This window comes from Cervus canadensis, chromosome 11 (genome assembly GCF_019320065.1).
Source record: "Cervus canadensis isolate Bull #8, Minnesota chromosome 11, ASM1932006v1, whole genome shotgun sequence".
Taxonomy (NCBI): Eukaryota; Metazoa; Chordata; class Mammalia; order Artiodactyla; family Cervidae; genus Cervus; species Cervus canadensis.
This window is the reverse complement of record NC_057396.1, coordinates 21,984,458-22,000,913: the sequence shown is the minus strand read 5'-3', so window position 1 is coordinate 22,000,913 and position 16,456 is coordinate 21,984,458. Positions and strand designations below refer to the sequence as shown.

The 16,456-nt window shown below is 48.5% G+C and overlaps 1 protein-coding gene and 1 pseudogene across 1 annotated transcript; one reads left to right on the top strand and one right to left on the bottom strand.

Annotated features, from left to right (window-relative positions):
- Nucleotides 1-5,708: 5,708 nt before the first annotated feature.
- LOC122449764 (nicotinamide N-methyltransferase-like) lies at nt 5,709-10,787 on the bottom strand. The gene is given in 5 exon segments (XM_043481754.1): nt 5,709-5,935; nt 5,976-6,390; nt 7,985-8,036; nt 8,039-8,191; nt 10,520-10,787. Coding segments are annotated over 5 exon segments (864 nt in total). The 5' UTR covers nt 10,746-10,787; the 3' UTR covers nt 5,709-5,917.
- Nucleotides 10,788-12,873: 2,086 nt separating this feature from the next.
- LOC122450083 lies at nt 12,874-15,507 on the top strand (annotated as a pseudogene).
- Nucleotides 15,508-16,456: the final 949 nt, after the last annotated feature.

Here is a 16,456-nt window from a genome sequence, read left to right as displayed (position 1 = left end):
AGTTGCAGCTCCCGAGCTCTAGAGCACAGGCTCAATAGTTGTGGCACATGAGCTTAGCTGCTCTGCGGCATGTGGGATCTTCCCAGACCAGGGATCGAACCCTGTCTCCTGCACTGGCAAGCAGAATCTTTACCACCGAGCCCCTGGGGAAGCCCAGGTTCCTCTTCAAAGAACTTTGTCACATTTCCTTTGTCAAATTTCCCCCTCAGCCCCCAATTTGCAGGAGGGTCACCTGTTAAGAACAGGGACATGGAAGGTCCCCAAGGGAAAGGCTCACCCAGAGGCTTATTTCCGAGCCACCTCGTCTCTTTCCAGCATTCAGTTTTCCCTAATCGTGCAGGCTCTGGCCTAGAAAAACTCAGTTCCCCAAAGCACCTGTGGAAATGTACTAAACAGTTCAGGAAGCCTTTTCTACTGGCCGGAGAGGTAGGCAAGAGCCAGGTCTGGAGCCTGAGCCTGTTAAGATGGTTACAGCGTTAAAGGGTATGAAGTTGGAACGCTCTCAGACACACCGGAGCTTCTTTTAACCTCCCTCCCATGTCATTTTTTTTTCTTTTAATATTTATTCATCTTTGTCTGCACTGGGTCTTCGTTGCTGAGTGCGGGCTTTCTCTAGTTGTGGCGAATGGGGCTAGTCTTCTGGTGTGGCACAGGCTCTATAGTTATGGCTCACAGGCTTAGTTGCTCCGAGACATGTGGCTCGCCCCAGAACCAGGCATGGATCCCGTGTCGTGTCCTCTGCACTGGCAGACCGACACTCTACCACCGAGCCACGAGGGAAGCCTCCCGTGTGGTTTCTTGACTGTGGTCTCCTCCTCACCCTTTTCCCTTGCCTGAAAAGCCCTCTCCACCTTTGCTTGGTTAAACCTTCTTACCCTGAACCTGGGCATTACTTCCAGGAAGCCTTCTCTGGAAGGCTCCACCCCACCCCCAGGTCTAGGTGAATGCACTTCTGAGTCTTGCACAACGGTCACTCAACTTACCACACTACGTTACAATGGCCATTTGCCTATATGATTGTGAACTTTTGGGAAGAATCTGAATCCAATTCTGTGTCCAATTCTCCTTTGTACTCCGAGCACTAGAGCAAGACCTAACACATGCGATAATAGCTGTTGGATGGATCTGACGGGCTTACTATCTCCTGGCCACTGAACTTGGCTCTCTTGCCCCAGCTTCATGGGCTTCAGGGAGGTTTTCATTACCACAGAGACGGCCCAGAAGAATTCCCTTCCAGAGGCCAGCTGGGGTTCCCCTCCCTTGGTGTGTCATCCTGGCTACTTCTGCGCCGTCTCTAGTCAGGCTCTGATGCAGCAGATCTGATCAGCTCTCCTGGACCTTAGCCTCGGCTCTGGGTAAGGTGGGGCAGTGGGGTAGGGGTGGAGGGGGAGGGCCATCATAATCATATACGGTTAAGTGAAGGCGGTGAAAGTCAGGGTGCTCTGTCTTGGGAGCGGCCTCCTCTTCCTGATCCCCCCATTCAGCAGTCAGGTTGGACGGGAGAGCAGGCTCAGACAACGCGCGGGCGGTGGACAAGCAAGAGTGAAATAAGAGTCCTCCAGCCTCACTGGCCCTGCTGCCTGCCAAGCTCAAGTCTCGGCTGCCCCCTTGTGTCCACAGAGTGAAGGACAAGGGAAACCATCCGAAGCTGGGCTGGGACTGGTCCCCTGCCTCCTTCTCCCCAAGGGCACCCCCCACCCAGGGGCTCCCATTCAGCAGGACCACCTGCCCTGTCCCCCCCAACACCCTCTGCCCCAGTTACTCTCCACAGCATCTCCCTGTTTATTTCTTTCTCGGGGCTTCTCACACCGCTGTTTTGGCCCACTCTTCTTGCCTGCCTCCCTGGTTGCTCAGAGGGTAAAGCGTCTGCCCGCAATGCGGGCGACCCGGGTTCGATCCCTGGGATGGGAAGCTCCGCTGGAGAAGGAAATGGCAACCCACTCCAGTATTCTTGCCTGGAGGAGCCCGGTAGGCTACAGTCCACGGGGTGGCAAAGAGTCGAACACAACTGAGAGACTTCACTTTCACTTCCCCACCCCCCTCTGCAAGGAGATTGAGGGCAGGGCCTTGTTGGACTCAATCACTGCATCCCTAGATACAGAGCAGGCCCAGCAGGGAGCAGCCACGCAGCATGCATTTCCTGATCAAGGTTCCCCCAAGATGCCTGATGTCCGCCCACAGTTCCCATCAGGGACGAGCTGCCTCCTCCTCCTGAAACGCGTTCAACACCCCAGCCCACTGCCCCTTCCACTTCACTGTCTGCCTGGCAACCTGGTACTTATGGTTAGTCCAAGGCTCAGTTTAAACATTGCCTCTTTGGGACAAACATATGGACCCCAAGGGGGAAGGTGGGGAGGGTAGGATGAATTGGGAAACTGGGATTGACGTATATGCACTATTGATACTATATGTAAAATAGATAACTAATGACAACCTACTGTGTAGCTCGGGGAACCCGACTCAGTGCTCTGTGGTGACCTAAGTGGGAAGGAAATCCAAAAAATTGGGGCTATATGTATACGTATGGGCTTCCCTGAGAGCTCAGCTGGTAAAGAATCTGCCTGCAATGCAGGAGACCCTGGTTCAATTCCTGGGTTGGGAAGATCCCCCGGAGAAGGGAAAGACTACCCACTCCAGAATTCTGGCCTGGAGAATCCCTTGGACTGTATAGTCCATGTGGTTGCAAAGAGTCGGATACGACTGACAGACTTCCTCTTTCATGTTCATTTCCTGGGCTTCCCAGGTGGCGCTAGTGGTAAAGAACTCATTTGTCAATGCAGGAGATGTAAGAACTGCCAGTTCGATCCCTGGGTCGGAAAGATCCCGTGGAAGAGAAAATAGCGACCTACTCCAATATTTTCGCCTGGAGAATCCCACAGACAGAGAAGCCTGGCAGGCTACAGCCTATAGGGTTGCAAAGAGTCGGACACATCTGAAGCAACTTAGCATGCACGCGTGTATACATGTAGCTGACTCACTTTGCCATGCAGCAGAAACTAACACAACATTGTAAAGCAACTATACTCCAATACATTTTTTAAAATATTTATTTATTTATTTGGCTGTGTTGGGTCTAAGTTGCAGCATGTGGGATCTAGTTCCCTGACCAGGGATCGAGCCTGAGCCTCCTGAATTGGGAGCACAGAGTCTTCGTCACTGGACGACCATAAAAATAGTTTTTAAAAATAAACATTACCTCTTTGTGATGCTTCCCTGGTCTCCCCTAAACTGGGCATTTCCTTTTCTGTGCCTTCACCTCCTGTAATGGGGTCATAATTGTCTGTGAGCCCCACAAGGGCAAGAATTGTATCAAATTTGTTTTCACACTCTCAGTGCCTGGCAGATGGCAGATGCTAAATAAATATTTATTGATGAACTCTGATTACCCCTGGAGAGACTCACAGAGCCCAAGGCCCGGAACTGCCCTCCTGGCTTTGCCTCCCTCTGCTCTCCGCTAGAGAGCCCACCCTGTAGGCAGCACAAACATCACATCATTCACCCAGCATCTTCCCAAGGCCAGGTTTTGTAACAGGATTGTTTCCTCCAGGGGAAATGCCTTTCCAACATCATGCTCCTTTATAATGCATCTTGTCTGCACTTCCTCCTGAAACCTTCCTTGGTTCCAAAGCAGGAACTAATCCTTCCTTCATCTCTGCTTCTCATCACTGTTCCTCTTCCCAGTTAATGCTGCCTTGTCCTAGGGCCCTGTGTCAGCTCAATGGGTGCTTAACAGAAGTGTGAAGCCTGTTGTCTCAGCGAATTGTAAACCCTCCCCTGTCACTAGTCATGTCTCACACACATTAAGTAAAAAGCGTTAGTCACTCAGTCATGTTTTACTCTTAGCCATCCCATGGACTGTAGCCCACCTGATTCCTCCGTCCATGGAATTCTCCATGCAAGAATTCAGGAGTGGGATGCCATTCCCTTCTTCAGGGGATCTTCCTGACCCAGGGATGGAACCAGGTCTCCTGTTTTGTAGACAGATTCTTGACCATATGAGCCACCAGGGAAGTCATGAAGCCACTCAAATGCCCACTCACAGGCAGCCCATGAAGCTACATAGTAACCTGATGGTCGTGTCAAGAAGCCAGCAGTCCTGATGTGACAGCTCATGTTAACTGACACCAGGGCCTCAGAAGAATGTTGCCCAGGTACATGTCCACACTTCCTACAGGGAGGCAGAGACTGGGCACCTCAGTCCCGCCGAGAACACCCATCCCAGACACTTGCCCCGTGTGCACACCCACCTGCTCTTCGCCTGATGCTTTCCCAGCCCAGCTCAGCTTTCAGGCCGCACACTCCAGTGGATACTTGGAGCTCACCCTGCATGGGGTGTTAGCACTCAGCCTCTGGGTCCATCGACTTGCCGGCAAGTCCTGGGAGCTAGTCTTGACTAGCCTCTGGGAGTCAACCTCACTGACCACTCTTGTGGTGGTTCCATGGATAGATGTGGCCCATCTCGACTGCCATGATCGGCACACAAACACATACATGCACACACACACACACACACGTGTGCACATGCCCACATACACAAAAAATATACCCCAGATACACACACATGGGGTAGAACGTGATCAAGGGCTTCGATGGTGCAACCATGCTTAGTGCGAGGACCAGCCCCAGGCAAAGGTTCTGACACTTTACACGGTGTCCAGCTGGACGCAGGCACTCAACAAATATTTGTTGAATGACTAAATTGCTAGCTTGCGCACCTCCAATGCCACCCATCGTCACTGATTTGACACTCCTTCCCCCACTCTGAGCACTGGCCTGTTCTACCATACCACGTGTATTAGCAGTCCCTCAAGGGACAGAGCCCCATCTTGGGACCCAAGTGTCTTCAATTTTTCTTTTTTTAATTAATTAATTTGGCTGCCCGAGGTCTTAGTTGCAGGATGTGGGATCTTAAATCTTCATTGCAACATGCAGGATCTTCAGGTGGGGCATGTGGGATCTTGTTCCCTAACCAGGGATTGAACCCGGACCCTCTGCTTTGGGAGTGCAGAGTCTTAGCCACTGGACCACCAAGGAAGTCCCTGTCTTCAGTTTTTCTTGAAGTTCACCCAGCACAGTATGTTGTCTCTCCTCTGGGTCTCAGTACCTGTACCAGAAGTCCCTGGCCTTCACCCTGACTCCTTCACTTGGCTTACTCTTGGTCACCTTTTCACCGATTTGCTCCCTACTTCCCTCAAAAAGTCTTTCCCATGTGTCCCATCCCTGCCCCAGATGGGGTTAGGTGGGATTCACTGGACAGCGAAGGAAAACAACTTCTCTAGCTCTCTTTAGAACTCCTTATGCCATCTTATCACATCTTGTGACAAGGTCTCTACAAGGTCAGCCAAGCTTGAAAAACATACAAGCTTGCTCACATAGTTATTTACCAAAAGTATTCACGTTATACCTTTCGCGTGTCACAGAATCTCTGGGGAGAGGTGTGATGCTTTCCATTTCAGAGATGGGGAAACTGAGGTTCTGAGATATTAGGTGCCCACCTAAAGTCACAAGAGCAAGTGAATCAGAGAGCCAAGGATCAAAATCCATGTGTGTGCTTTCCATTTCAAGGGGCAGGGCTGCAGGATTAGCAGGCATGGGGACGGAGGTGGAGAGTGAGCTCAGAAGGTGTGCAGTCCGAATTGCTTAAAATCAGAGAGCAGGAAGGGACCGTCCCACTTCATTCCACGCAACCCTGAAGGAGCCCTCAGAAGGAAGGAAACACAGCTTTATTTCTCTGGTCCAGTTCTTTTTCCCAGCCCAGGGCCATTAGTGGAATACATTATAAACCTCTCTGGGAGAAGCATCCCGATTGACCTGGGGATCATTTGCCAGCAAGTGTTAGAAGTGAAGCTGGCGAAATGAAGAGGAAGGAGGTGGCAGAGGGATGGCCCCAAGCCCGCCCCCCGCCCCCCCCGCTCCTCTAGTCCCCTCTCTGCCCATCTCTACTGCCATGATCGGCACACAAACACATACATGCACACCAAGAAGAACAGCCCTGTGTAGTCACTGCGGTTATCCAAGTGGGTCTCAGCGGCCCGAGCGACCTTCTCCAGCTTCTTGATGATGAAGCCGGCCTCCTGCAGGGCCTCCCGCAGGAATTTCTCGTTCAGGGGCAGAGCCGGGAACCTCTTATCCCCCACCATGAAGAAGGTGGTCTCGAAGCTCCCGCTCAGCACCAGATGGCCCCCGGGCCGGAGCAGGGTCCTGAGGTGGCGCAGGGCATCCCGGCAGGCCTGCGGGGTGGGGCAGGCAGACTCGAGACACAGGGAGGAGATGAGGCCGTCGGCGGGCGGCAGGACCGCGGGCTCCAGGGGCCTCTCTTTCAGGACGTCACACTTGAGTACCCGTGTGATGGCTCTCCTTACGCGCTCCTCCTTCTCGGCCCACTTGTCTCTGGACGGGAGGGAAGAGAGAGGCCGGCTGGGTCATGCTCATCACGTGGACCACTCCCGCCACTCCCGGCCATTCTCTGCCTGGTGGCCGGGCTCCCAGAGCAGCAGGCTGCCAGTTCTACAGATGAGAAAACGGAGTCCCGTAGAGATACCGGCTGGGGACAAAGCGAAGCCCAGCGCCCGCCCACCCTGGGGTCACGGGTCAGGGGCCCCCTTCCGGCCCTGCGCCCCTGGCGGTTAGCGCGTTCTCTCTCTGCTAGCCCGTATCTCACATGACCCGGCAAGTGCCCCCAGAAACAGAATGTCTGCCTGGAATCAGCGGAGCAAAACTACAGTGTGAGCTTGGGGGACATTGTGGGGGGCCCCTGGCCACTCCATTCAACCTCCTCGAGTCACACATCCCCTTCTTACCTATACCTGTTCTCAGGATGTGGGCCACATGCATTCTGCAGTATCAGTAAGTACTACCACTTAAAGGCCTACTCTTTCTAGCTCTCTATTTTTTAAAAAACATGGTCTTAACATATACACTCTACTGTACATAAAATAGGTAAACAACAAAGACCTACTTAGAGCACAGGGAACTATACTCAATATATTTTAATAGCCTAAATAACCTGTAATAGAAAAGAATCTGAAAAAGAATATACATATATCTATGTATGTATGTACATATAAGTATATGTGTGTGGAATCATATTTTTTTCAGTCACTAAGTCGTGTCTGACTCTTTGTGACCTCATGAACTGCTGCACGCCAGGCCTCCCTGTCCTTCACTATCTCCCGGAGTTTGCTCAAACTCATGTCTGTTGAGTTGGTGATGCCATCCAATCATCTTATCCTCTGTTGCCCCCTCTCCTTCTGCCTTCAATCTTTCCCAGCATCAGGGTCTTTTCCAATGAGTTGGCTCTTTGCATGGGGTGGCCAAAGTATTGGAGTTTTAGCTTCAGCATCAGTCCTTTGTTATATACTTGAAACTAACACAACACTGTACATTAACTATACCTCAATGTTTAAAAAGTAAAAAAGAAATCATAGTTTTAAGCCAAAGGAATAAGAAACTAATGTACAACTTCAACCATCTTAACTAGGGAGGGTGATATTTTCGGAGTGGAAGGACTATGGTGGACCTTCCTGGTAACTTGAAATTAAATGAAAATACACAAGGTAAGTAAATTCTGTTCCACTTGCCATGCAAGATTGTCTTAATTCTAACCCTTATCTTCTGGGATCCACAAAAAGATTCCACAAGTTTAGAGCTCCCTGGAGGTTGTAACTGGAACAAACCAGCCAATCAGAAAGCAGGCAGCCGAGAGGGTTCTCCTACTTGGGCTCAGACCTTGGCTTCCTTGTGGAGCTTGGTGATGTTTCTTCCTGGCTCCAGGTTTGTCTCTAGCTGGCTCTTCCTGTTCCCTCTTTTGGTCTTTATAGGATTCATATCTCACTCTTCCTCCTTTTTTCTTGGGGTTCCACTGACTTCCTTCCTGCTTAGTCTCCATCTGCCTTGCCATTTGTACACAAACTCCATGGGAAATTCTTGGTTAGGAGCTAAGTGAAGATAATGCAGATCTGACAACAAGCAACAACCCCCTTACCTGTTCCCCTCAAGCTCACACACGTATTTCACCACTGGAGACCAGTCAAACGCCCCGGCATCTTCTTCAGCCACTTCTCCAGCTCCTGGAGGTTCTTGTCTGTGTAGTCAGTGGCGATGATCTCTTGGAAAGACTCACAGGCAGAGAGGAACTGGTAGATGGTGGGCCCAGAGCCAATGTCAATCAAGAGTTTTCCTTCCAGTCCACCTGTTTTAGAATAGGAATATTCTTTCTGAATCACTGGTACCTGGGTAGGGCTCCAAGGTCCACACTTCCCAAAAAGGTCCACTCCTCTTGCTCCATTGGGAGAGGCTACAGGGAGTTGACCATCTGGGCATGTAAACTCCAGGACTGGGAACTTTGCTGCGCTAAGAGCTCCAGCGCACTGAGAATGGAGAGTTTTTGCAGGAGGGGAGTGTTAGAAGCAAGGGAGCTTGTTTGAGGGTAGGGTGTTAAAGAACCAGCTTTGACATTTCACCTACCAGTTTACCACTGTACAGTGTCCAGGACGTCCCTGGTGGTCCAGTAGTTAAGAATCTATCTGCCAATGCAGGGGATACAGTTTGATCCCTGGTCCCAGAAGATTTCACATATTATGAGCCAGCTAAGCCCGCTAGCCGCAACTATTGAGCCTCTGTGCCCTAGAGCCTGTGCTCCACAACAAGAGAGGTCCACACACAACAATTAGAGTACCCCTGCTCTCCGCAACTAAGACGGCTGAAGTTGTACATTAGCTTCTTATTCTGCTTAACACTATGATTTCTTTTTTACTTTTTTAAAAATTGAGGTATAGTTAATTTACAATGTTGTGTTAGTTTCAAGTGTATAACAAAGGACTGATGCTGAAGCTGAAACTCCAATGTGGGATGCCACATTCATTCCACATATGGTAACGAAATAAATAAATTAACGAAATATTTAAAAAGTGTCCAAAGGAGAAATCTGATTCAATTTTGGAGTATACTGGTTTCCCTGTTCCAAGAGTTTTTTGTTGGTATGCCCTATGGCCCCACTGAGACCATCCATAACATTCCAAAGATCAATCAGCAAACATTTATTGAGTACCAACTGTATTCCCAGAAACTTGCTTGGCAGTCTGGGGACTAAAAGGAGAAAACAGGATCTGTGAAGACCCCTTGGCTTCCCCTTCCTGTTTTGTTTCTTTCCATCCACAAGAGACTGGTTGACATAAAATATCAGTAGTGTTTGGACTTTGGCAAGGGGCTACCAGGTGGCACTAGTGGTAAAAAAAAATCAAAAAACAAACCCACCTGCCAATACAGATAGATATAAGAGATGTGGATTTGATCCCTGGATCAGAAAAATGCCCTGGAGAAGGGCATGGCAACCCACTCCAGTATTCTTGCCTGGCGAATCCCATGGACAGAGGAGCCTGGTGGGCTACAGTCCATGGGGTCGCACAGAGTTGGACCTGACTGAGCAACTGAACATGCACACAAGGGGCTTCCAAGATAAACAACAAGGCCAAGAGGAGAGAAAATTAGCTGGTCCTGACTGACTGCTGAGATTAGCCAGCTAATCTGCTGCTACATTTGTTTATCTGTATGTTGTTGTATCTGTAGCGTACAGTAGCAAATAAATTGAAGTAGGCATCAAAGGCTTAAGAAAATTTGATGGCATAAAATTTTAATTGGAGAAATTCTGGCTACTGAGTTATGTTTCTTTTCATGTGAATGACGAAAAGATACCAGTATTTGATTTTAGTGGTCCAGCCAGCCTAGCACTACACTTCCCTGGGGCGGTGGTGAGGGGAGGCAGTGCAAATCTGAGAGCCAACCACCCAGAATGTTTGCATGGGCCACAGTCGTAATCAGGCTGAAGGGCAAAGCCCACCCCAAACGAGAAAAAGTCTCCCTACACTTTCAGATGCCCTTCAGGTTTCCCTTGCAAGGGATAGGGAGAAGACAGGCCTACTCAGGATCATCAAAGACCACAGCTCTCAGGCTTTATGGGAAGAGAAAATCTGACCTCAGAAACTTTGAGAGGATGCCACCGTGTACCATACCTCAAGTGTATCTAAACTCTTCCTAACTTCTTTGGTAGTCCAGTTGTTAAGAATGCACCTGCCAATGCAGGGGACACGGGTTCAATCTATGACCGGGGAAGATTCCACATGCTGTGGGGCATCTAAACTCTCGAGCTGCAACTGCTGAGCCCACGTGCCTAGACCCCATGCTCTGCAACAAGAGTAGCCACCGCAGTGAGAAGACTGTGCACCTCATTGAAGAGTAGCCCCACCTCCTTGCAATTAGAGGGAGCCCACATGCCACAAGGAAGAACCAGTGCAGCCAAAAATAAATAATATATAAATAATTTTTTTTAAAAACTAAAATCTTCCTGTAGGGCAGAGCCACACCCTCCGAAGATCCCAAGTTGCTATTAATGGTCTGGCCATCCTTTCCCACTCCCACTCGAAGACTGCCCTACAATGAAAGAAAACCAGCATCTGATTTAAAATTTGCATGACCACCCTTCCTCCCACAAACCTCCCCCAGGGCTGAGGAAGACCAGCACCTGGTTTAAAAGTGGCGTTGTAGTGTTTTAGCAGGAAATGGAGGATTTCATCACCAATGGGATCCTGGTTCATCCTGTAATAGTCCAGGTAGCATGTGGGCTCAAAATTCTCCTGGTAGACATCAGGCCCCTTGGGTTCCTGATGAGCCATGGAGAGCAGTGAGTTTTGTCCAGGAAGGAGCAGCAGGCAGTCTGATTCCCTGAGATTAGCTGAGCCCTTCTTCATGAGGCTCAGACTTTGTCCTCCCCACAGCCCTCAGAACAAACACTGGGATGAAGACCAGAGCAGCCAACAAAGGATGTTTACTGAACCTGCCTCCCTTTGGCCATTCACCTCTCCAGTTCCCTTCCCCAGCCCCCAGGCTTTTCAGTGGCTTTGGCTTGTTTGGAAGTATCAGTCTCTTTTGCTCCATTTATTGCATCCTCTTCCACAATGATTTTTCAAACTATTTTAAAAAGCACGCCTAATTTTTAAATGCAGTCTCCAGCGAAGCCCCAGTATAGATGAGTGATCCTAGGGTGAGATGTCTTTGCTTGGTCGCTCAGTCATGTCCAACTCTTTGTGATCCCATAGACTGTAGCCTGCCAGGCTGCTCTCTGTCCATGGGGATTCTCCAGGCAGAAATACTGGAATGGGTTGCCATGACCTCCTCCAGGGGATCTTCCCAACGCAGGGATCAAACCCAGGTCTTACACTGCAGGCAAATTCTTCACCTTCTGAGCCACTAAGGAAGCCCTGGATGAGATGTCTTAGTTAGCTTTTAATTTTTAGTGTTTCCTGAACTGCACCCCCCCACACACACACACACACAGCACCCTGGTTTCTGTCCTAGACAATTGAATAAACATTGATAGTATTTAGTAAAACAGGGAAGACGAGAAGAAGAGTAGGTTTTAGTTGGGAAGTGAAGAGGGTAAGATGATGTGAGGAGATGGGTTTTATTTTGAGCATACTCAACTTGAAACTGAAAAATCTAATCTAACCTGGATAAAGTTCTAGAACTCACAGAGAGATCTCAGCAGGAGCTATAGATGTTGTGGGACAAGTGTACAAAATTGTTCTATGACTGAACTAAATTTCTTCTCGAAACCCATCCAAATGGGTGGTAGACATTATATCTCAATTATGTAGCCTTCCTTTACCAGGGGTGGGGGTGGGGAACATACTTGGTGCCAGGCATGGGAGCTGGCACTTTTTTTCGTCCATGCTGTTGGCATCAAATGAGATCTTGTTGCATAATCTGGTCCCAGCTCACTGATTAACAAGGGTTGCAACATCTTTTCCCAACCTCCATGCCTGTACATCTCTCTCTCTCTGCCCCGTTTCCATTGCCCACTCAGAAGCAAGGGAAATCACTCTTCTGCTCCTCAGGATGTTCTGCGCTGTGAAGCCATCACATCTGTGTGGGCTTAGTAGTTGGGGCGGACAGGCTTAATTACTCCAAGGCATGTAGCATCCTCCTGTGTCCCCTACATTGGCAGGCAGAGTCTTTACCACTGAACCACCAGGGAAGCCCCGGAAAATTTAGATCCTTCTGTGTGGTAGAGTCTCTTGTTTTCTGGTTTTATAATTGGTGGTATCTATATTATGGCGTTTTGAAAAGAGTATATTACTTTATATTATTTCTACTTTGGGGAAATTTTATAATTCTCTGGCGCAACCAAGCTCGTGTGCCATAGCTATTGAGCCCGCACACTCTAGGGCTGGGGGTGGGTCACAACTACTGAACCCCCCAGCTCCCTAGAGCCCATGGTCCACAATAAGAGAAGCCCATGCACTGCAACTAGAGAGTAGCCCCAGCTCGCCACCATTAGAGAAAAGCCCACACAGCAACAAAGATCCAGCACATCCAAAAACAAATAAATAAAATTATTAAAAAAATTTTTTTTAATTTTTTGATAAACACTTTTGGATCAATGAGAAAACCAAAACAAAAATTTTAAACTCTATAGGAAAAAAAAACTATTTAAGAAGGAATTCTGCACATAAGTATAAGACACAGATAAAATGGGAAATTTCATGATCCTAAGTATTCATATTAATAAACAGAACAAATAATGAATGAAGCATTCAAATCAAGGAATGAAAAAAGATTAAACACATTTAAAGAAAGCAAAAGAGTGAAACTGATAAAAATAAAAGCTGACATTAATAAATGAATGAAGTTATACGAACAGCCACCAGATTGAACTGGGTGAAAGGAAGATGAGGAAATGTAGACAGAGGGTGTAAACAACACTTCCAAAGCTTGGCTGTGAAGGGGAAGAAAGATGTAGGGCAGCAGCTAAAAGTGGATAAGCCTTAGACAGGCAGAGAAACACTAAATATTTTGACAGTAGAGGAAAAGGCAAGAATGGGTGCCAATACAAGTCAGATTGATAGGAATGAGTAAGAGACTGAGTTCACGGCTGGAAATTGTGTTTTTCTTGAAAATAACAAGTACAGAGGTACAGATGTTTGAAATTGGAGGTGAAAATAAACAGAAAATGGAGGGCAAACACTAGGGACACATAGAATTATTAGGTATTTTCAAAGCCTTGGGTAACTGGATAATAGACTTCAGAAAAGTCTATTCTTCCCAGAAGTATGTCCCCCCACCCCCACCCCCCGCAGCATTCTTACAAGTCTGGTTCCAGGAAAAGTGAAGATACTGGGCTGATGTAATGTTGGAATTTTCCTAAACAGGTGGAACAGAAGGCAAATGGATAAAAGGTAGAAGAAACAGCTATCTATTCACTTATTCAAAATAAGTGCACTCACTGAGCACCTATTATGTGAGGTAATAGGCTGATGTTTAAGGGCTGGCAGCTGAACTGCCTAGATTGAGAATCTAGCTCCACCAGTTATAAGACATACTCTTGGACAAGTTATTTAATCTTTTCTCTTTTTGCCTCTCTCTTTTTTTTTAAATCTAGAACTCATGAGGACAGTAACTTACTCCCACAGAGTTGTTGAGAAGATTAAATGAATAGATTCAAAGAACTTAGAACAGAAATTTCACTTCTGGCCAGTAACAAATATTGGAGCTGCCTTTCACCATAAACAGCTACGAAACTAGGCAAAATGACACAACTGTTTTCAGGCATTGGACCACAGGCAGTGCACAACTGCAATTCCTCAGAGAAGGAAAACACATAAAGTGAGCCCAGCTCTCACGAGCTGTCTGCCTGGGGACAAATGTCCTGACTGCAGCACCAAGGAGTGGGAACCAGGAAGAGTCTAGGTGTCCTGCTGAGCTGAAGAAGCCAAGAGCAGAGTTTGGAGCTGCTGGAGCAAATGGAACTTGTGGGGCTAGGGGCCAGTGGGGAGGGAGTCACATAAAGGGGGCCCCCAAATTCTGTGTGGGCACATATGCATTTGCTGGGGCTGCCTTAACAAAGGACCACTAACTGGATGGCTTAAATAACAGAAATTCATCCTCTCATAATTCTGGAGGCTGGAAGCCTGAAATCAAGGTGTCATCAGGGTTGGTGGCTTCTGAGAGTTGTGAGGGAGAATCCCTCATGCCTCCCACTGGTCACTCTTTGACATCCATTGGCTTCAAGCTCTCTTCTTTGATCTCTTCCTTCATCCTTCATGTGGCTTTCTCACTGTGCATATGTCTCTCTCTCTCTGATATCCTTTTTGAAAACTATTTTATTGATTGACTGATTTTTGGCTGTGCTGGGTCTTCGTTGCTCTGCGGTGTTTTCTCTGGCTATGGTGAGGGGGGCTCCTCTCCAGCTGTGGTGCACAGGCTTCTCACTGTGGTGCCTTCTCTTGTTGCGGAACACGGGCTCTAGAGCACGGACTCAACAGTTGGGGCACACAGGCTCCGTTGCTCGAAGGCATGTAGGATCTTCCCAGACCAGGGATCAAACCCATGTCCCCCACATTGACAAGTGGATTCTTTACCACTGCTCCAACAAGGAAGCCCCCAATATTCTTTTTCATAAGGGGCACTAGTTCTGTTGGATTAGGACCCACTCTGATGACCTCCTTTTAGATTAATTACCTTTATGAAGGGTGAAATGATTGGATAGCATCACCAAGTCAAAGGACATGAACTTGGGCGCACTCCAGGAGACAGTGAGGGACAGGGAGGCCTGGCAAGCTGCAGTCCATAGGGCTGGAAAGACATGACTTAGCAGCTGAAGAACAATAACCACCTCTATGAAAACCTCATCTCCAAAACTTATTTGGAGATAAGTCACATTTTAAAGTATTAGGGGCTGGGGCCCCCTGGGGCCCCCAGGGCTGCCTTTGGTGCGGCCCCCTCAGATGTGGCGCTGCTGCCCCTGCACACAGTCACCGAATTCAGCCACTGGACGGAGGACCAGGCCAGGCTGGAGAAGCAGCTCCAGAAGCTCAAGGCCCAGAAAGGATCCGGTGAAGTCTCCCAGGGGGGCACATTAGAGCCACAGGGCCTGGAAGCTTCGTCCTGGGCCCAGATCCGCCAGAATCTACAGGAGTTCACCCGTGGCACCCAGAGCTGGAGCGGGAGCGGGCACAGCTGCTGGTCCGCGCCACGATGGCAGAGGAGCAGCTTTCTGAGCTACAGGAGTATGTGGACCAGCACCTGGGAAGGTACAAGCAGGAGATCCTGAGGCTGAGGAAGCTGGTGGGTATAGGGGATCCCTGGAAAGTGGGGGCCATACCTTCAGACAAGCCCCAGCACCCAAGGACCTGCAGCCACTAACTGGTCAACAGGCAAACCTGGAGCTGAACTCTTCATAGTCAGCCAGCATGGAGCTCTCCCCACAGCACCCCCTGGAAGATGACTTCACCCAGCCCTCCAGCCAACAAGAAGCAGGGTGGGGTCTTCCCTTGTGGTCCAGTGGCTAAGTCTCCACACTCTCAATGCAGGGCACCCTGGTTCAATGCCTGGTCAAGGAACTAGATCCCACATGCCACAATTAAGAGCTCTCAAAAGGTCCCACGTGCTGGAATTAAGACACGGCATAACCAAATAAATAAATATTTTTTAAAAAAAGAAAAAAATAATAAAGTATTAGGGGCTAAGACCTCAGTGTATTTTTTGTGGGGAACACAATTTCACCCATAACAGGGGTTCCCTGTCAGTTTTGGTCAAGAACTGGGCTGCCCATGCACAGGCTGAGACGGTAACAACCTGGCTGCTATGGAGTTGAGAGCTGAATGAAAATACTAGAGGTCATGATGTAGGAGATAGATGGGCCCCTGGACCAGACAGCTGTTGTTTATCAAGTGGAGTAGAATTCAAGCTTTATTCTCACCCAGACACTCCAAGGACAAAGCTAGCCGCGAAAGCTGAGCTCTGCTAAAGCAAAGAGATAAGGTACCTTCTCCCGAGGTCAAGAAAGACTTTCCTGTCTACACATGAGTAGGAAGGCATCTTGGTGGTCAAAACAGGAGGGGCCCACCCCATAATAAGTGTGGCTATGCACTCACAGGCCTCTGTGGTGAGACCCACCTTAGAAAAAAGTTGTGCACATATCTTGCGGAGTGTCCAAGGGGCAGTCAGATGTGAAGAAAGAAACAAGATAATTAACCAAAAGGAAGACCTGGAAAGACTGTCTTATGTAAGTGTAAATCACTTATATAAGAGATTTACATTACCTCTTTATTATACTCCTCATTAGAGAGGACACCCACACCCTTTCTCTCCGGATATGTATCTCTGCCTAGCTTCTGACTTACTATGCCTCTCCTCATTACAGAGGATGCCCATACCCTTTCTCTCTGGGTGTGTGTCTCTGCCCTGTTTCCAGCTTAACTAAACTGTCTTTCTGCATGCTCTCCCATACATTGTGCTGTGCCCTCTAATAATAAATTCTGTACCTGTTTTTACAGTTTTTGCCTCCTTGAAACATTCTTTCTTTCAAACAGGGATGAGAGACAGAGTCACTTTGCTTCTAGCCTCTAGCCCCTTATGGTCTAGTGGCTAGGATTCTTGGTTTTCATCCAGGCTACCCAGG